We start from the raw sequence: 21,077 nt of genomic DNA on the forward strand, positions 1-21,077 counted from the left end.
TATCGATAGTAACAATTTATGTGGTTTATAGTTTATTGCAATGCACTTCAGAACATACATAACATTCACCCTTTTAAGACACAATTCCATGGTGGTTTTTGCTATATTCACAGAGTTACATAACCATCACAACTAATTTTAGATTTTTTCCATTACCCTCAAGAAACCCTTGTACTCATTAGAAATCATTCCCCATTCCTCCTTCTCCCTACCCCTGACAGCCACTAATCTACTTCCTGTTTCTGTGAACTTTTTTTTTTATTCTGAACATTCCATACTGTGATGGTTAGCTAATTTTTTTAGGTCAACCTATCGACTAACTATATTGACAAGATACTTATTGGCTATATGTTGAAGAAACATATAATACAAAAGACAGGAACAGCTGGTCCATTCCTTTCCACTCTCCTCCCTACCCGCCCACCCCCAAATACCCCTCATTGTGATTTGGTCAGAACAGGGCTTAGAGCAGTGATGGATAATTTGATTGTCAACTTTTGCCCCCTTGAAACAAGGTTTCTTTATGTAGCCCTAGCTGTCTAGAACCAGCTCTGTAAGCCTTGAACTCACAGATCCGCCTGCCTCTGCCTCTGGGATTGAAGGTGTGCATCACCACCATTGCCACGGCTGCCAGGCTTGAATGTCAACTTGACTAGATAAAACACCTAAGCAGGGCTGAAGCGATGACTCAGTAGTTAGAAGCACTCACTGCTCTTACAGAAGTCCTGGGTTCGGCTGCTGGCATCCACCTAACAGTTCACAGTTCCTTATAACTCCCACTCCAGGGCCTCTGACGCTCTCTTCTGACCTCCTTGGGTTCCTGCATGCACATGTGAGTGTGTGTGTGTGTGTGTGTGTGTGTGTGTGTGTGTGTGTGTGTGTGTGTGTGTGTGTGTGTACTCATCATTACAAAACAGACAAATAATCAAAGCCCTCCAGCAAATTGCTTTCTGCCTGATATTTGATCCCATCAAGGAGAAAGTAACTAATGTACTGTGGAGTCTTACAATATGTGGCTTTTTGTTCATCTTGTTTTACTCAGCTCAATGTTTTCAAAGTTCCTCTGTGTTGAGAGTACATGCGTCACTGCATGGCTTCTCTGAATAGTGTGGTGTATGGCTTCACCTCCACCGCTGGTACAGTTGTCCCCTAGTCACTTCCTGCCTCTTAGGAAGAACGCTGCTTCGAGCATTTGAGTATATATTTTTCCGTGGAGATATGTTTTTTAATTTAAAAAAATATACATACATGGGGCTGGAGAGATGGGTCAGTGGTTAAAAGCACTGACTGTTCTTCCAGAGGACCCAGGTTCAAGTCCCAGCAACCACATGGCAGCTCACAAATGTCTGTAACTCTAGTTCCAGGGGATCTGACACCCTCACACAGACATACACACAGGCAAAACATCAATAAACATAAAATAAAAATAAATTTAAAAAATATACATGGGATAGAGAGAAAACAGAGAGAGAGAGAGAGAGAGAGAGAGAGAGAGAGAGAGAGAGAGAATGTATACCTTTAATACCAGCATTCTGGAGGCAAAGGCAGCAGATCTCTTGTGAGTTTGAGGCCAGCCTTGTCTATATAGTGATTTCCAGGCCATCTGGGACTATACAGAACAGTGTTTCTCAACCTTCCAAATGCTGCAACCCTTTAATACAGTTTCTCATGTGTGGTGACCCCCAACCATAACATTATTTTCATTGTTACTTCATAACTAATTTGCTACTGTTATGAATTGTAATGTAAGTATCTGTGTTTTCTCACAGTCTTAGGCAACTCTTGCAAAGACCCCCTAAAGGGGTTTCGACCCAAAGGTTGAGAACCACTGATATAGAGATCCTGTCTAATATGTATGTATATATGGTTTTTTGTTTGTTTGTTTTGTTTTTGAGCTGAGGATCGAACCCAGGGCCTTGCACTTGCTAGGCATGCATTCTACCACTGAGCTAAATCCCCAAACCCCCCCACACTTTTTTTTTTTGGTATGTATAGTTTTTTATATTAGAAAAAAATGAACAGATACTTAAGCATATGAAATACAGTTAAGATCATTATATTCAGAGATGTACAATTTTTTTTGAAACAGGATTTCTCTGTGTTAACAGCCCTTGGCTGTCCTGGAACCAGTCTGGCCTCGAACTCACAAAGATCTGCCTGCTTCTGCCTCCTAGTGTTGAGATTAAAGACATGTGCCACCACGCCAGACCAGAGATGTACTAGTAAGATTGCAATGCCAGCTGGGTGGCATGGTGCAGCATGGTGCACGCCTTTAATCCCAGCACTCAGGAGGCAGAGCCAGGTGGATCTCTGAGTTTGAGGCTAGCCTGGTCTACAGATCAAGATCCAAGACAGGCACCAAAACTACATAGAGAGAAACCCTGTCTCAAATAAATAAATAAGTAAATAAATAAATAAATAAATAAATAAATAAAAATTGCAGTGCCTCACCTTTCACACCACTTGATGGACCTACGGCGTCAGTGTGCACCATACTATGGAGTAGCTATAATAGAAGTACCATACACTGGTTTTTAGAAATGTAAAGTAGACCTGGCTGTGGTGATACACATCTTTAATCCTGGCACTTGGGAGGCAGAGGCAGGCAACTCTGAGTTTAAGGCCAGCCTGGTCCCGGACAGCCAGGGATACACAAGAGAAACCCTGTCCTGAAAAACAAACCAACAAAAAAAATAAATAGAAGAGCCATTTTGGTAAGGGTTTTTTATTTTAATTTTTCTTTATTTTTATTTTGTGTTTGTGCATGTTTTGCGTATGTGCAGTGTCCATGATGGCAAGAAGAGGGCACTAGACCCTCTAGAACTGGAGTTACCTCTATTTTTGAGCAGCCTTGCGGGCGCTGGGAATCGAACCTTGGTCCTCAGCCAGCGCCCTGAAGCACAGAGCCCCCTCTGCAGCCTCTCGTTTTGTCTTTTGGCAGATCTTTGCTGCTCAGCCTCAGCTGGCCTCCACCCCCAAGCTTTACAATCCTCTTGCAACATTCTCTTTGCTGCTGGATGACAAGCTGCCAAGCCCAGGTCGTGACAGTCTCCTTACATCCACTTATATGACCCAGTACTTCCACTTTAGTTATTTACAAAAGAGAAATTAAAACATAAACTCCACAAAAATGATGGGTACATAAATGCCCGTGGAAGCTTCATTTCCAGTGGACAAAAACGAAAACAACTCAAATGTTTATCAATGGAAATTTAAAAGAAAAGAAGGAAGGACAATGGACCTTTGGGATCTGAAAAAAAAAAAAAAAAAAAGTCTTTTCTAGACTGGCGCTGACAGGTAAGCAGGTTCTGAGGTTGGTCTGTCACTGTACCTCAGCGTCTGGCTAATCCCTACTGAGCGGCAAATGTTCTGTGAATGAAGAATACGATTTCTCATACAGCAACGATCCTGGAGTCACCATCCTTCTGGTGTTTTACTCTCTTATTACCTCCCATCCACAAATGCGGTCTGTACCGGGTTCAGCAAGGGCACACCGGCAGGTCCTCGCCACTGTCGCCGGTTCCGCCCTGATTCCAGGCAGCGCTGGAGACCAGACGACCCAAGGACCGCGCGCGCGCAGTAGAGGAATGTGCGCACCCTAGATCGCACACTAGGGGTGCTGGATCTTGAAAGCCTTGTGCCCCGAGGGCGTCTATCCAGAGGGAGAGGACGGCCCTGGGGAGTGGGCGGGCCGGGCCGGGGCGTCCCTAGCGCAGGGCTGGCGGAGGGCGGTGGAGGCGGAACGCGGCTGACGCGACACCCGGCGGAGGAGAGGCCGGGGGCCCGTCCCGCCCCCGAGGGCAGGCCCTGAGCCCCGGCCCCGCCCCGGCCTTCTGGGGTGTGGGCTCCTCGCTGATTTCTGCTCCCCGTGCTTGCAAACCCGCGCGGGTGCGGGCACCCGCAGCCAGGGTGAGGGGCCGGGGATGTGGCGCGGCTGAGATCCCGGACGGGGTCTGGCTGGAGCTGCTCCGGCCTTCTGACTTCGGGACTACCAGATTTCGGGATTTCTCTCCTGGGCGGGGAGCGCGCCGTAACTTCCTCATTCCCGCCGGTACCCCATCTTCCAGCCCATCTGGCCTGACTTTGAGCCCCGCTGTCACCTGGATTCCTCCCTTGGACTTACCTCGCCCCAGTTCGAGGCCATCCCAGCTTGGCTAGGTGCTTCTTGGACCTTGGATACGGAATGAGAGGCGGGACTGTTGGGCTCTGGTTGAAAGACTGCGGGAGGGACTGGGGGTTAGAGGGGCGTCGGTTTGCAACTATAGAAGTTGGGAGTCAGCTGAATGAGATGGGTGAGGACGGGGGCGTTAGGGATAGGGTAAGGGATGTTTCTGTACGGGCGAGTCCCTTTCTGAGGCTTCCTCATATTCCTAGGATGACTACAACCCAGGAGAACCTCTTTCCCTATGGGGACTACCTGGACTCCAGCCAGTTACACATGGAGCCAGATGAGGTTGACACTCTGAGGGAAGGAGAGGACCCAGGTACATAAGGAGATTGGCCCCCAGAAGGGGAGGATAGGGATCTGGGGCCTCTTAAGATCTACACCCTTGGGCTTTTTTTTTTCCTCCCTCCCAGCTGATCGAATGCACCCCTTTCTGGCCATCTACAACCTTCAGCCTCTGAAAGTGCACCCTTTGGTGTTTGCTCCTGGAGTTCCAGTTACAGCTCAGGTGGTGGGCACTGAGAGATACACCAGTGGATCCAAGGTGGCCGGGCTGGTACTAGGGAGGGTGGGAGAGGGGAAGTCTGGCCAAAGTGGAGGGCTGGGTTGGGCCAGAAGACCCGGAAGACATGACTTTGAGATTTCCATACCCCAGGTGGGAACCTGTACTCTATATTCTGTCCGCCTGACTCATGGAGACTTTACCTGGACCACCAAGAAGAAATTCCGACACTTCCAGGAGCTGCATCGGGACCTCCAGAGACACAAAGTTTTAATGAGTCTGCTCCCTCTGGCCCGGTGAGTGGGACTAGACTGCTTCCTGTGTGAGGCAGGAATATCCTCACCCCATGGCATCCTTCACTCTTGTCTGCCAGTCTAAACTCAGCTTACTGAAACTTTTTCTCCCCCAAGGCATTTTTCCCTCCCCCTGCTCTGTGCTGGGCCCCCTCCCTGGACCCTGGTTCCCAGGAAACTTTCCCTGCCTGGTTCTCTTTGTCCATCGTACTGTGCCAACATTTCAGCCAGGCTGGATGCCCAAAATGTCCTTGGCAACACCCCACCCCACTTGTCATCATTCCCAGGATAGAGACCCTTTCTTCTGCCGGCCTTTCTCCCACTCCAAGGCCCTGTCTCCAGGGTTTCAGGCACCTAGCCTGCCAGCCCTTCCCTGAGCCGTCTCTCATCTCCTCTGTAGCTTTGCTGTGGCCTCTTCTCCAGCCAGAGAGGCAGCCAATGAGGACATTCCCTCCCTACCCCGAGGAGGTTCTGAGGGCTCCACCAGACACACAGCCAGCAAGCAGGTATGACCTAACACCAGGTCCTATAGCAAAATGCGGAGTACGCACAAAGCCCTGGCTACATCTGTTTCTTTCCCACCCCATTCAGAAATACCTGGAAAATTACCTAAATCGCCTCCTGACCATGTCTTTCTATCGAAATTACCATGCCATGGTAAGGTCCAGGGTCTAGGGTCTAGATGCCTGGGTGCTGGGTGTGTGTGTCTCCCCCACAGGACACAAGGTCTTACTGTGTAACACTGGCTGTCCTGGATCTCACTCTGTAGCCCAGGCTGGCCTTGAACTGACAGAGATCAGCCTGCCTCTGCCTCCCGAGTGCTGGGAGTAAAAGCGTGTGCCATCATGTCCTAGGATGCCTGGGTTTTTTAAAGCAGATGAGGATCTTCAGATATCCAAAGGGGCAGAGTTAGTAGGGCTGAGGGGCTGAGAGCCAAGTCTCCCCCTGAGCTTATTTCTCCCACTACAGACGGAATTTCTAGAAGTCAGTCAACTTTCCTTTATCCCAGACCTCGGCTCCAAAGGACTGTGAGTGTGGGAACCCTTGGCCCAGCCTCCTGCAGGCATCACTCCCCATCTTCCTGCTTGAAAAAACTAAATGTAGTACAGGTGTACAGGTGTCGAGTCCCCAGCTCTCCTGATTGTCCCCTTAGGGAAGGGGTGATCCGGAAGCGCTCAGGCGGGCATCGAGTTCCTGGCTTTACCTGCTGTGGCCGAGACCAAGTTTGTTATCAGTGGTCTAAGAGGTGAGGGCTGGAGCTGAGCAGGTGGGCAGGTGAAGAGGGAGGTCTGGAGGACCTGGAGGGTCTACACAGCCCTTCCCCTCCAGGTGGCTGGTGGTGAAGGACTCCTTCCTGCTGTACATGCGCCTGGAGACCGGCACCATCTCCTTTGTTCAGCTCTTCGACCCTGGCTTTGAGGTGCAGGTGGGGAAAAGGAGCACAGAGGCGCGGTATGGGGTGAGGATCGACACCTCCCACAGGTAAGGCCTCCTTGGTGTGAGTGCCTTCTACGGCCATGAGGGGAGTTGAGCTGGAGACACCATGGGGGAGAGGAAGGCTCTTCAGTCCTCCATGCCCTGGTCCAGCCAGAGCTTTGAATCAGGAAACTAGTCTGTCCATATATTTAGGACAGTCCCAGAGTAAGGGCCCATAGTGCAGGGGCTTGGAATCCATGGGGATTGAGTAGAGGCTGGAGAGGGAAGAGAGAATAGTGTTCTTGCGGAGGCCCCATGTAGGATGGCGTATGCCCACTGGTAACTTCAGCTCCAGGGAGGCTGATGCTCTCTTTTGGATTCTGTGGGCATCTTCACTCACACCTGCACACACACACACACACACACACACACACACACACACACACACTAAAAATTTACTTTAAAAAAAGGAGCCCGGCATGGTAGTGCACACCTGTAATCCCAGCCCTTGGGAAGCTGAGCCAAGAGGACTGGCCCTGTAGAGCCTGAGCTCTATAGTGAAACTCTGCCTTAAAAAGGGAGAGAATTTGCCAAGCGGTGGTGGCACAGGCCCTTAATCCCAGCACTCGGGAGGCAGAGGCAGGCGGATCACTGTGATACCAAGATAGCCAGGACTATTTCACAGAGAAATTTGACTTGAAAAACTTTAAAAAAAAAAAAAAAGAAGAAGGAAGAGAGGGAGGGAGGGAGGGAGGGAGGAAGCGAGGGAGAGAGAGAAGGAAACTAAACTCCATTTGTTCATTCATCAATGTTGTTGTTGAATGAGTGCCGAACTGGGAACCCAGCTATGAATAACACAGATCTCCACACTATGTCTGTGGACTGCAGCTTAGGGGCTAATGGGGGAATTAAGAGAAGGTAATAGCCAAAAGGGGGAGTCCCTGGGCAGGACTGTAGGCTGAAGGAGAGGGGTTAGTGGTACACCTTCTGTTTCTGTCCAGGTTCCTGATTCTCAAATGCAGCAGCTACCGGCAGGCACGGTGGTGGGGCCAGGAGATCATGGAGCTGGCACAGGGTCCAGGCAGAGATTTTCTTCAGCTCCATCAGCATGACAGCTTTGCCCCACCCCGGCCCGGCACCATGGCCCGGTGGTGAGACCCTGATGTCCTTTCTGGGCTTCTGTGTGGCTTTCTCTGGTATTCTCTGAGTTCATGATCCCCCCTTTTATCTCCTCTGACCTCATGACCCTACTTTTGTATCTCTTATCTCTATGACCCCTGAACCTCCTTAACCACACTGATCTGTCTGCTTCCCCTTGATCTTCTAACTTGGCCGTGGCCTCTGTCCCCTTACCTCCCTGATTCTTAGGAGCATGTTAACCCCAGGGAGCTCCCCTCCCAAATCTTTGATTTGTTCTAGCCCTTAAATACTTAATAAGCATTTAAATCTTAAGCACTTGCTATGTGCTCTGTCCGGTACTGGCAATAAGACACAGGCTTCTCCAGTTTAGAGAAGGAGGTGATCTAATGATAAAACAATGTGAACTCACCACACGGGTGGTAGATGTAGGGAAGGGTGTACAGAGGGGAGCACCTGCCCCAGGAAGGCTGTCAGGACAGGCTTCCAGAAGGCATAGCCCTCAGGTTCCTTTAGTAAGATGCAGTGCAGCAGAGCGGTCCAGGCAGAAGGCTCGGAAGCTGGATGTGTTGGAGAAGAGGGGGACTGATCACAGCTGAAGGGGGGGGTGCAGTCAGAGCCTGTGAGTCCATAGCATGCTCAGCCAGGAGGTTGAACTTCTTCATAGGCGAAAGTGGGCATGAGAGGGAATTCTTCTTAGAGGTGGTATAAGGCTTTTTTTTTTTTTTTTAATTGCCTTACTTTTGCAGTATTGGGAATTAAACCTGGGATGCCACATATGCTAGGCAAGCATTCTACCACTAAGCTAAAGCTACATGTTTATGCACTTGGGTGTGCATTTGTCCAGGTGTGTGTATGTGTAAATAAGAGATTGACCTTCGGTGTCTTCCTCTATCATTCTCCATTTTTTCTTAAATTTGATTTTATTATTTTGTGTGTGGGTGTTTCTTGGGCACCACATACATGCAGTGTGCCCTAGAGGCTAGACAAAGGCATGGGACCCCGGACCTGGAGTTATGGATGGCTGTGAGCTACCATATGGGTGCTGGGAATTGAACTTGGGTCTTCTGCAAGAACAAGTGCTCTTAACATTGCACCATGTCTGCAGCACCTCCATCTTAACTTTGAGACAGTGTCTCTCATTGAACCTGGAGCTGATTTGGCTAGACTGGCTGGGCAGCAAGCCCCTAAGATCTGCCAGTCTCTAGCCCTGCCCCAGCCCTGGATTTATAGACACTCACTGCCTGGCTTTCTTATTTTGGTGCTGAGGATCTGAACTCAGGTCATCATGCTTGCACAGCAAGCCCCTGAAGCCATTGAGCCCAGCACCCCATTGCCTTTTTCTTTTCTTGTTTGTTGGTGTGTGTGTGTATGGTGTGTGTGTACATGTTAGTGTATGTGAGTGCGTACGAACAAGTGTACGTGTGCACATGAAAACCTGAGGACAACTGAGATTTTCCTCAGTTACCCCTCACCTTAGTTTTCACTGACTTGTTTATCTATTTGCTTATTTTTATGCGTGTGAGTGTTTTACCTGTGTGTATGTGTGCACACACACCATGTGTGTGCTTGGTGCCCAGTGGTGCCAGGAAGAGAGGTATTAGATCCCTTGGAACTGGAGTTACTGGTGGTTGTGAGCTACCATGTAGGTGGGTGCTGGGAACCAAACCTGGGTCCTCTGCAAGAGCAGTGGGTACTCTTAACTGCTGAGATATCTCTCCAGCTCCAATCCACTTCATTTTTTTGCTTGTTTGTTTGGAGATAGGGTCTCGCTGAACCTAGAACTTACTAATTTAACTGTAGTGGCTAGCAAGTAGGCTCTAGGGATCTGCCTGGGATAACAGACATGTGCTGGCCTCATTTTGTTTGTTTGTTTTCGTAACTCTTGCTAGCTTGGAACTCACCATGTAGACCAGGCTGGCCTGGAACTCACAGAGATTCTCTTGGTTCTGGTTCAAGAGTGGTAGGATTGAGGCTGGAGAGATGGCTCAGAGGTTAAGAGTACTGGCTGCTCTTCCAGAGGTCCTGAGTTCAATTCCCAGCAACCACCTGTAATTCTCACAACCATCTGTAATGAGATCTGGTGCTGTCTTCTCACCTGCAGGCAGAACATTGTGTACATAATAAACAAATGAATCTTAAAAAAAAAAAAAAAAAAAAAAAAGAGTGGTAGGGTTAAAGGTGTGTGCTACTACGCCTGGCCACACTGGCTTTCCATGTGGGTCCTGGGGGGGGTCTGAACTCAGGTCCTCAAACTTATGAAGGAAGCATTTTTACTGAATGAGTCATTTCTCTACCCTTTCCCTCCCATCTCTTTTTAAACTGTTTTGTTTGTTTATTTCCTTTAAAGATAGTGTTTTATGTAGTTCAACCTGGCCTTCAACATTTGCTCCTTCTTGCCTCAGTTTCCCTGAGTAGCAGCAGTAATAGGCCTGTACCGGGAGGAGCCCTGCCTATTTGTTATTTATTCATTCATTCTTGGTTTTCTGAGACAGGATCTCATGTAGTACAGGATTACTGTGTGGTCAATGAGGTCCTTGACAACCTGACGACCCCCCCCCTCCACCTCCCAAGTGCGGGATTGAAGGCATGTGCCACCCTATCTGTCTGTGTATTTATTTTATGTACAGGCTTTAGGTGTGCACCATTAGATCGGGTCTATTTATTTAAGACCAGGCCTGACTATGTGGTACAAAATGGCCTGGAATTTGCAAATCCTACTTCAGCCTGTTGAGAATACTGGGATTACAGGTGCATGCTACCACATATGGCTGAGACTTATTTGTTTTTATTTTATGTGTTTTGCATGTATGTCTTTGGACGACATGCACCTGGTGTCCATGGAGGCCAGAATAGGGCATTGTATTCCCCTGGAACTGGAGTTAAACAGTGTTGCAAACTGGGTGATGGTGCATGCCTGTAATTCCAGGCAGAGGCAGGAAGATCTCTATGAGTTCAAGGTCAGCCTGGTCTACAGAGCAAGTTCCAGAATGGTCAAAGCTATACAGAGAAACTCTGTCTTGAAAAAAAAAAACTGTTGCAAATTGCCTTGTGGGTCCTGGGAACTGAACCTAGGTCCTTTGGAAGAACAGCCAGTGCTCTTAGCCACTGAGACATTTCTCTGACCCTGATTTATTTTTAAGACATTAGTAATAGCCACTATTTATTTAGAGTTTACTGTGTGCCAGGAATGAAGCATGTTTCACATATTAATCTATTGGATCCTCTGAACTCTTACCAGGCAAGTTCAGTTGTTAACTTGGTTTTATCCATGAGAAAATGGAGGCCAGGACATGCTGGGTAACTTACCTAGGGTTCATACAGCTTGGGAACAGTGGAACTGGGATTTGCATGTAAGCAGCTGGGAGTCAAGACTGTTCTTTACCACCCTCCTAGACTGAGAAGTCAAATGAAAGGACGGAGCTCGGTGGAAGAACATTTGCTTATCACCAGGGAGACTCTGAACTTGGTCCCCAGCACTTAGGGAAAGAGTTGAGTAGTGCAGTGACATGTAAGTAAAAAATTCTCACTGGATGTGAGGGTGGCCACCTGTAATCTCAGCACTTGAGAGACAGACAGGAAGATTAATACAAGTTGGAGGACAGCTTGGATGATGCAGAGTACGAAGCCTGCCAGGACAAGAGCTAATCTTAAAATAAAAACAGACACACAAAACGATTGTGATCACCACTATTTACCCCGCCCCCACTGTTGTATAGCCTTCCGATCAATTGCATCTCTCTTTCCAGAGGTAACCCTTGGCAACAGTTCTGTGTCCTCCATCATCACCTGCATGTTCCCTGTACTCATGTACACATGTTGTTACCTTTTACTTTAACAGACATGGGATTGTCAACTCTATTTTGTGCTTATTTTTCTTCCATTTAAAGATTGGACATTTTGGGGCTAGAGAGATGGCTCAGTAGTTAAGAGCCTGGGTTCAGTTCTCAGCACCCACATGGCAGTTCACAACTGTTCATAACTCCAGTTCCAGGGGACCCAACACCCTCACACAGATGTGCTTGCAGACAAAACACCAATGCACATTAAATAAAATCTTAAAAAAAAAAAAAAAAGACATTTTGCCAGGTGGTGGGGGTGCACGCCTTTAATCTCAGCACTCAGGGAGGCAGAGGCAGGCAGGTCTCTTCGAGTTCTAGGACAGGCTCCAAAACTACACAGAGAAACCCTGTCTTGAAACACCCCCCCCCAAAAAAAATTGGATATTTAGGGTTTTTTCTGTCTTTAAGATAACATCCCCATAAACATGATCTTTTTTTTTTTTTTTTTAATGCTGAATGCCATTTATTGAAGGAGAGAGGAGGTCTTAAATACAGGCTTACAGCACAATGGGAGAACCCCAGAGGGCAGAAGTTCACTTCTGATTTTTTTTTTTTGAGCTGAGGATCGAACCCAGGGCCTTGTGCTTGCTAGGCAAGCGCTCTACCACTGAGCTAAATCCCCAAACCCGCTTCTGATGCATAAATATGATCTTTGCCTAAATATTTAGAATATGTATTCCTAGAAATACAGTTACTGGCTGTTGAAATGGCTCAGCAGGTAAAGGCACTTTACCAAGCTTGATGACCTGAGTTTAGTCCCTGAGATCCACACAGTGTACGACAACTGACCCCCTGCAATTGTCCTGGCCTTCACAGTTGTGCTGTGAAACATGTACCTTCCCCCAAATAAATCAATGTAGTAAACTTTTTTTTAAAGATACAAGCTAGGTATGATGTCCTACACCTTTAATCCCAGCACTAGGGAGGCAGAGGCAGGTGTGTCTCCATGAGTTCAAATCCAGCCTGGTCTACATAGATGGTTTCAGACTAGCAGGCTGCAGAGTGAGATCCTGTCAAAAAACAAAACAAACAACAATAAAAAAATATTCTATGTATTTAATGGTATTAAAGAATATGTATTGGGAAAAAATTGAGGTTTATGTTGGCTGGATGTAGCTCAACAGTAGAGTACTGGCATGTACAAAGTACTGAATTCAATCCCTAAGCAGTTCAGAAAAACAAACAAGCAACAACAACAAAAAGTATGTGTTTTTAACATTGTGATTGATACTGTGGACTCATCTTCTAAAAAGTCAATATAATCAACTGGGCATGGTGGTCTAAGCCTGTAATGAGATCATCAGAGGCATGGACGGTAGGGTCAAAACTTCAAGGCCAGCCTGGACTACAGTGAGACCCTGCCCCAAAATATCAGGGAAAAGTCAATAACCAGTTCCCGTGGTCTGTGAGAATCCCCACTTCTCCATACGCTGATGCTGTGTTACAGATGCTTTCTTTCCTGGTTTGGTTTGGTTTTGTTGAGACAGGTCCCATGTAGTCCGGGCTGGCCTGGACTTCACAGCAGTCTTCCTGCCTCACCCTGCTGCACGCTGAGATGATAGACATAAAGCACCAAGCCTGGCAGAAGGCACTGGTTGCTTTTCAAAGTTATTTAATTTTAAGCCAGGCGTGGCAGCACACGCCTTTAGTCCCAGCACTTGGGAGGCAGAGGCAGTTGGATCCTCAGTTGGAAGCCAGTCTGATCTACATAGTAAATTCAAGGACAGCCAGGGCTATTTATTTAATTTTAATTTATTCTTTCCTTTAAAAAAATAATTATTTATTTTATGTGTATTGGTGTTTTGTCTGTGTGTATGTCTGTGTGAGAGTCCCCTAGTCCCCTGGAACTGGAGTTATAGACAGTTGTAAGGTGCCATATGGGTGCTGGGAATTGAACCTGGGTCCTTTGGAAGAGCAGTCAGTGTTCCTAACCACTAAGCCATCTCTCCAGCTCCCTAATTTTAATTTCTTGGTATTATACATTGTGTATGTGATATATATATATATATATATATATATATATATGTATGTATGTATATATATATGTATATGTATGTATGTATTTTCTCCACCACCTTCTCTTTTTTTTTTTGTTTTGTTTGAGACAAGGTCTTACTATGTACCCTGGGCTGACCTGGAAAGCGCTGAGTAGACCAGGCTGGCCTTGAACTCAGATCCACCTGCCTCTACCTCCCAAGTGCTAGAATTAAAGTCATCTGCTACTGGGCCCAACTTTTCTGGTATTTTTGAGGCAGAGTCTTAGAATGTAGCCCAAGCTTGTTTCAAACTTTCAGTAATCCTCTGGCCTGAGCCTGCCTGGATTACAGGCCCGTGCGCCACACCCTGCCCTAATTTCTTGTTAATTAGTGAACTGGGCATTTCCCCTGTGACTGACCATCTTAACATCTGCTGTGAACTGTCAATCTTTGCTCACTCTTCAGCTGGCGTCCATGTTTTTCTCTTCATTTGCTGCTTCTTATTGTTTTGCTGGAGCTGCTTTGTGTATGGTGTATTCATCTTTGTGATCTCTGGCCAGCTTCTTTAATTTATTGTGTTTGGTCATTTTTATTTAGCTCACACTAGCACATCACACTGATTAATCCCACCTGACGTATTTGATGCGCTCTAACCTCTCTGATCATTCCTGACCTCTGACCCTGCCGTCACCTCTGACCCATGACTATCCTCCGGTCTTTACTCTCCAGAACTTTCTGGCTTCTAACCCCCCTGACCTCCTTGGCTTGGCCTCCCCCCCAGGTTTGTGAATGGGGCAGGTTACTTTGCTGCTGTGGCAGATGCCATCCTGCATGCTCGAGAGGAGATTTACATCACAGACTGGTGGTGAGTGAGGTCAGGGGCACTGGAGAAGGAAATGTTGTGGGGGGAGGGAGTGAGGGGCAGAGTAGTGCATGGGGGGGGCAGAGGGAGGAGGGGCTGTCTTTAGGGGGGAGGGGCAGAGTAGCCCATGGGTGGGGGGGCTGTCTTCTGCTCAGCTTGCTCTTTACCCACCGCCCTGACTTCTAGGTTGAGTCCCCAGATTTACCTGAAGCGTCCAGCCCATTCAGAGGACTGGAGACTAGACATTATGCTCAAGAGGAAGGCGGTGAGGAAGGGTTGGTTGTGGGTGGGAGTTATTGGCAGGATCTCAGCAGGAGTCTTCTGGGGAGAAAGCTGGGAATCTGAGGCTTCAGGACCAGGGATTGTACTCCTCCCGCTCAGTGTTTGTCAAGGATCACCTCCAGGTTCCCTCTTCAGGGTACCAGTATAGACTAGGTTTCCACTACTCAGACCCTTTTGGTACTATCTGGGGGTGTAGATGTCTGTGTCTCTTCGCTGAGGAACATCACGAGTTCCACTAGAAAAGCATGGCACCTGTTGTGTATCAAGCATTTGTGAGTGCTTTGTTTTTAAGACAGGGTCTCACTATACAGCCTTGACTGGCCTGGAACTCACTTTGTAGACCAGACGGGCAAACTCAGAGATCCACCTGCCTCTGCCTCCTCAGTGCGGGGTCAAGGGCGTGCGCCAACCACACCTGGCATTTGTGAATGTTGATGTGAATGTTGACAAGGATTCATGGATGATGGAGGGTGAACGGGTAGATGGTAGAAATTACCCACTTGCAATTCCAGCACTTGGGAGATGGACACAGGAGGATTAGGAGTTGAAGGTTAGCCTTGGCTGTATACTGAGTATATACCCGCTTGGACTAAAGTCTGTGTCTGGAAAAGGGGAAAAAAGAACAGGAAGATGGATGGAAGGATAGGACTTGGGAAGGTGGAGGTGACTGGAAAGAATGACAGACAGTAGTTAAGACGATGAGCAAACAGTTGGGAAGGTGGCTGGCTAGATTATGAAGGGTGGGTAGATAGATGAGTGGGTGAGCTGTTTGCTGTAAGCACCATGACGGGTGGGTGCAAGTGGGAGAGCACCCAGGAAGGGTGGAGGGGACATACAGGAATCCCGAGCATGGGCGCTGGACAGGGCCACTCAGGGAGAGGCACTGGGACTTACTTTTCCCGCTTACTACCAGGAAGAAGGTGTTCGTGTATCCATCCTGCTCTTTAAGGAAGTGGAACTGGCCTTAGGCATCAACAGTGGCTATAGCAAGAGGACTCTGATGCTGCTGCACCCCAACATAAAGGTGATGTTTGGGCCTGAGTCCCTTCCTACACTCCAGCCACTTCCCATCCTCTCAACGCCCCCTCTCTCTCAAAAGTCTCATCCTCCATCTTTTCCCACCCTGTCCTCTCACCTAAACCTCCCCCATGTCACCTACTCTAGGTGATGCGCCACCCAGACCTTGTGACTCTCTGGGCCCATCATGAGAAGCTCTTGGTGGTAGACCAAGCAGTGGCTTTCTTGGGGGGGCTGGACCTTGCCTATGGCCGCTGGGATGATGTGCAGTACCGACTGACCGACCTTGGGGACCCCTCGGAACCCGCAGCTTCACAGGTAATTGCCCCAAGGCCATCCTGAGCTCACCCAAACCTCAGCACTCTATGTCGACACCTTTCCCAGTACTGCGGACCCGCAGAGGCCCTCAGCAGTTCAGAGACCCCAGGAAGCTACGTTTGTTTCTGTTTATGAGTCAGGGTCTGACTGTAGGAGCTCAAGCCATGTGAAACTTGTCATCCCCTATCTCAGCTTCCAGATTGCTGAGAGTATAGATGTGCTACTATGTCTGTCAAGAAATAGCCTTCAAAATAGTGTCATGTGGTCCACATCTGGAATTCCAGCATCAAGGACACTCAGGCAGATTTCAAGTTTGAGGCCAGCCTGGGACGCACACACACACACACACACACACACACACACACACACACACACCTCCCTTTTCCTCCATTTTTACTGACTAATGGCAGCTGAAGGAAGACACTGGGCAATCAGACTCTGGTGCAGCACACTTCTCTTCTCTTTGGCCTGACCCCATGACCTCACCTTCCCTGGATGTGGTGTATTCCTCCCGCAGATTCCCACACCAGGTGCAGACCCTGCAGCTACCCCAGACCTGTCCCACAACCAATTCTTCTGGCTGGGAAAGGACTACAGCAATCTCATCACCAAGGACTGGGTGCAGCTGGACCGGCCTTTTGAAGGTGAGGCTCCCTTCCTCAAGGCCTCCAGGAGCTGGCAGCTGGGGCAGAAGCTGGGACTGAGTGTGAGGTGAAATGAGTCACCATCAGTGTGGCTTTCCCTCTGGAAGGTTCCTATCATCTTCCTTTCCCTCCTTGTCTCAGTCAAGGTTACTGTTCTGTTGCTGTGACCAAACACCATGGCAAAAAGCAAGTTGGGGAGGAGAGGGTTTATTTGGCTTACACTTCCACATCACTGTTCATCATCAAAGGAAGTCAGGACAGGAACTCAAGCATGGCAGAGACCATGAAGGGGTGCTGCCTACTGGCTTGCTCCCTGTGGCTTGCTCAGCCTGCTTTCTTATAGAACGCAGGACCACCACCCCGGGGTGGGGGGTGGGGGGTGGGGGGTAGGGGGGTGGTCCGACACACAATGGGCCGGGCCTTCCCCCATCAATCACTAATTAGGAAAATGCCCTACAGCCTTGCCCAATCTTCCGGAGGAGGCGTTTTCTCAGTGGAGGTCCCCTCCTCTCTGATGACTCCAGCTTGAGTCAAGTTGTCAAACCAGCACGCTCCTGTCCCACGTATCCCCAACACACCAGCCCTAACTTCTCCCTTCACTCTCCTGGGACTTCCAGATTTTATTGACAGGGAGACCACACCCAGGATGCCATGGAGGGATGTTGGAGTGGTTGTACACGGCGCAGCCGCCCGGGACCTTGCCCGGCACTTCATCCAGCGCTGGAACTTTACGAAGGTTCTGACTCCTGGAGGGAGCGAGGGAGGGAAAAGCCTGGTTGGGCTTACCACCTTCTGCTGACTCTGCTCTTCCTTCATGGCAGACCACCAAGGCCAAGTACAAGATACCCATGTACCCCTACCTGCTGCCCAAGTCCACCAGCACTGCAAACCATCTCCCTTTCACAATCCCAGGCGGGCAGTGCACCACTGTGCAGGTGATAATCCTGACCAGCCAGCCCCCCCCCCCAACACCAGCCAGCCTCTTCCCCCCTTCCTGGGCTTAAAAACCACATTATATACACCATGCTGTAGGTCTTGAGGTCTGTGGACCGATGGTCAGCAGGGACTTTGGAGAACTCCATCCTCAATGCCTACCTCCACACCATCAGAGAGAGCCAGCACTTTCTGTACATTGAGGTCTGCCTGAGGCAGAAATGGAGGGAGAGGATGGGAGGGATGTCCCAGGGGAGGGACTGGGGTTGCCAGCAGGGTCAGTCTCTGCAGGGTGGCCTGGCTGGGTGTGCAGCAAACGCAGCACCTCAGGACCTTGGACTGGGGCCGGAGGTCAGGGCCAGGATGCCGATGTCTCTCTTTGACCCCTGCCCCAGAACCAGTTCTTCATTAGCTGCTCAGATGGGCGAACAGTTCTCAACAAGGTGGGCGATGAGATTGTGGACAGAATCCTGAAGGCCCACAAGTAAGGTGGAGGTGGGGGCGCTGTGTAGGCCTGGATGGAGGGGCCGAGTTCTTTTTGGGGACCATTGCACCTCTGACTGTTGTCTCCCCAGACAGGGGCAGTGTTTCCGGGTCTATGTGCTTTTGCCTCTGCTCCCTGGCTTTGAGGGCGACATCTCCACAGGGGGTGGGAACTCCATCCAGGCCATTCTGCACTTCACTTACAGGTGACCTGTCCCCATGACCAGGTTCCCGCTTCATGGCCCCTTCACACTAGTATCCTTACCACCCTCTCCCATTACCCCCCCCCCCCCCCCCGCGGGAGCTTGTGAGGTCTGCCTCTCTCATCTCTTCCCTACCTCCCCCTTCAGCCTCTGCCTCCCCCACCCTTTCTTTTCTCTCAGGACCCTGTGTCGTGGGGAATATTCAATCTTACATCGTCTCAAAGCAGCCAGTGAGTGCTGGGGGTTCAAGCCCCAGATCCCTGGCAGGGAGGCAGCTTGGATAGCTGGAGTCCTGGGAACTGGGGAAGGACACTGTCATTCTGGCATGCTCTCCAGAGTGCCAGGGCGGCTTTGCAGGGCTGGGAGTGAGAGGTGTGGGATGGAGTCCCTCACAGCACTCACTTCGCGGCTCCTCCCCCATCTCTCTCGTGTACAGTGGGGACAGCGTGGCGCGATTACCTGTCCATCTGTGGGCTTCGCACACATGGAGAGCTGGGCGGGCACCCGATTTCTGAGCTCATCTATATCCACAGCAAGATGCTCATTGCAGATGACAGGACGGTCATCATCGGTCAGTGCTGCCCCTGATTCCCTGTCAGGAGCGGGGCTGGGGAGGTCAGGGGTGATACAGTCTGCAGCTGAAGCTCACGGTGGGGTTTGGGGGGCTTCAGGCTAGTACGCTGGTAAAGGTGATGAGGTGTTGAGGAGGCCCTCCTGGGCCCAGGTAGACACAGTGTGCCCTTGATCTCATCCCAGGTTCTGCGAACATCAATGACAGGAGCTTGCTGGGGAAACGGGACAGTGAGCTAGCCATACTGATTGAGGATACAGAAATGGAACCATCCCTCATGGACGGGGTGGAGTACCAGGCAGGCAGGTTTGCCTTGAGTTTGCGGAAGCACTGTTTCAGGTAGGAGTCGGGGAGTGCAGATGGATGTGGGGGCGATGGGAGGGGCTGCCTTTTGAGCTAGCTGTGAGGGTTTCCTAGAGCTGGTCCTAGATTGAACAGACTAATTCAGTTAAGGTATCAGCCAATTAGGAACACACACACACACAGGAAGTTGCTATGTAGCATGGGCTGATCTTGAACTCTTGATCTCCTGCCTCTGCCTTCCAAGTGCTGGGATTATAGGCACACATTACCATTACCATGCCCAGCTAAAGAAACTGTTTTTTGTTTTTTTGTTTTTTTAAATCAAAGTAAAGAAAGATAAATCAAAGATCCCTCCAGGCTCACTAACCCTTCTTTTTTATTGTTTATTGCATCTGTTTTGAAGTACCAGGAGTTCAAGTTTTCTAAGGAACTTAACTTGGCCGATTGGTACCATTCTTCCATAGTGTGATTCTTGGGGCGAATACCCGGCCAGACCTGGATCTCCGAGACCCCGTCTGTGATGACTTCTTCCAGCTGTGGCAAGAAACAGCTGAGAACAATGCCAACCTCTATGAGCAGGTAGAAGCTGGGGGCAGGTCTGGCCTGAGGAATTGATGGGTTATCCTGTTCAGAGAGAGATGAGGGTCTGGGGAACATGTTTGATCAGGCTTCCGTAGCCCACGGGTCTAGTCCAGGGGTCCAGCCTCGGCAGCCCAGACTCCTGACCTCCCTGATCTTAATCAGCTCCCGTGTCCTCCCTCCACCCTAGATCTTCCGCTGCCTGCCGTCCAATGCTACACGTTCCCTGCGGACTCTCCGGGAGTACGTGGCCGTGGAGCCCTTGGCCACGGTCAGCCCTTCTTTGGCCCAGTCTGAACTCGCTCACATCCAGGGCCACCTAGTTCACTTCCCCCTCAAGTTTCTGGAGGATGAGTCCTTGTTGCCCCCACTGGGGAGCAAGGAGGGCATGATACCTTTAGAAGTGTGGACATAGCTGAGGCTTCTGCCTGGCAGCAGCCATAGCTGCCAGGCCCCACTGTGCCTGATCCTTGCCTCAATGCCTGAGTTCTGAGGGCAATGCCCTTTGATCCCTAGAGAGGACATCTCTGAGGAGTACTAGAGAATCACAGAGGACCTTTACTTGAGAAGTTACACAAGGGAGCACTCTCAAGCCAGGCCTGGGGGAGGCAGGAGAGAGTTCTAGAGAGGTCTGTCCTCCCACCACCTAGTTCAAACCACTGCATCAAAGCCTAACTCTTACTAGGAGGCCTGAGGTCAAACCTCTCACTCCAGGAAAAGGGGCTCCTGTCCTGGGTCTTCCTCATCTCACTCTTCCTGCTGCCCTTGAACCCCCCATGTGCCCCAGGGCCTCTCCTAGCCCATTGCTGCCAAGATGGAGGGAGTATGGAGCCACTTTTGACTACAGTCCCCTCCAACGGGGAAAACACCGTAACTGCCTCCACCAGCCTGCCGACAAACACTAACTTTGTACCAGTTCTTCAAACATTTCATAAATAAAAGTGTAGAAAAGGCCCATGCCTCTTTTTGGCAGAGATGAATGTTGTCATCGGCTCTCCCTGCCTGCACAGGACACGTGTCCTCACCTTCTCTCTGCCTCAATTCTTGTTTCTTCCTTCTGTGTGCACCGCTGCGCATCTTGGCAGCAGCTTCCAAGTTCATTCACCAAATTCCTGAAGGAAGAACAGGGCCAAACGCACGTGCAGGTGCGCATGCGTACATACATTCCTAACTTTGTACATGTCGGAGGTGTTTTGCAATTAGAAGATGTTGAGAACAGATAGCCTCAGACAGCAGGAAGAAACTCAGAGGAGTGGAGGATTTCAGAAGGCTTTGTGGGAGGTATGTGGGGGGTGGGTAATGCTTCGATGGGAGGGCATTCATTAGGTTGCTGTCCCAAACTCTCTGAGTGTAGCCCTCTGGTTCTCTCAAGAAGTGACCTCTAGGGCCAGCCAAGTGGTTTCAGCAGAAGTAGGTGCTTTCTGTCAAGCCTGATGACTTGAGTTCAACCCCCAAGATCCACATGGCAGGAGGGAACAGATTCCCGAAAGTTGTCCTCAGACCTCCACACACAGGCATTCATTCCTGTGTGCACACACACAATATGTTCAT

At 49.6% G+C, this 21,077-nt stretch overlaps 2 protein-coding genes across 3 annotated transcripts; one reads left to right on the plus strand and one right to left on the minus strand.

Moving 5' to 3' along the window:
- Positions 1–3,249: 3,249 nt before the first annotated feature.
- Positions 3,250–4,366, minus strand: LOC118588687 (WAS/WASL-interacting protein family member 1-like). The gene is made up of 3 exons (XM_036195249.1): positions 4,261–4,366; positions 3,475–4,118; positions 3,250–3,369 (listed from the first exon to the last, which is right to left on the minus strand). Exons 1-3 carry the CDS (start codon positions 4,364–4,366, stop codon positions 3,280–3,282), a joined length of 840 nt encoding a protein of 279 aa, XP_036051142.1. The 3' UTR covers positions 3,250–3,279.
- Pld2 (phospholipase D2) lies at positions 3,780–20,479 on the plus strand. 2 transcript variants are annotated; one of them, XM_036195972.1, is made up of 25 exons: positions 3,780–4,158; positions 4,375–4,484; positions 4,579–4,673; positions 4,821–4,963; positions 5,361–5,466; positions 5,552–5,617; positions 5,930–5,988; positions 6,114–6,206; positions 6,290–6,442; positions 7,378–7,527; positions 14,113–14,196; positions 14,380–14,458; positions 15,389–15,499; positions 15,640–15,810; positions 16,328–16,454; positions 17,072–17,190; positions 17,276–17,389; positions 17,487–17,591; positions 17,783–17,871; positions 17,963–18,076; positions 18,254–18,303; positions 18,510–18,644; positions 18,830–18,983; positions 19,412–19,526; positions 19,717–20,479. In XM_036195972.1, exons 2-25 carry the CDS (start codon positions 4,376–4,378, stop codon positions 19,939–19,941), a joined length of 2,766 nt encoding a protein of 921 aa, XP_036051865.1. In that variant the 5' UTR covers positions 3,780–4,158; position 4,375; the 3' UTR covers positions 19,942–20,479. The 2 variants fall into 2 exon arrangements, with proteins under 2 accessions (XP_036051865.1, XP_036051864.1); XM_036195971.1 differs by having other exon boundaries at positions 3,781–4,158; positions 4,579–4,709.
- The last annotated feature ends 598 nt before the right edge of the window (positions 20,480–21,077 follow it).

This window comes from Onychomys torridus, chromosome 8, assembly GCF_903995425.1.
Source record: "Onychomys torridus chromosome 8, mOncTor1.1, whole genome shotgun sequence".
Lineage (NCBI taxonomy): Eukaryota > Metazoa > Chordata > Mammalia > Rodentia > Cricetidae > Onychomys > Onychomys torridus.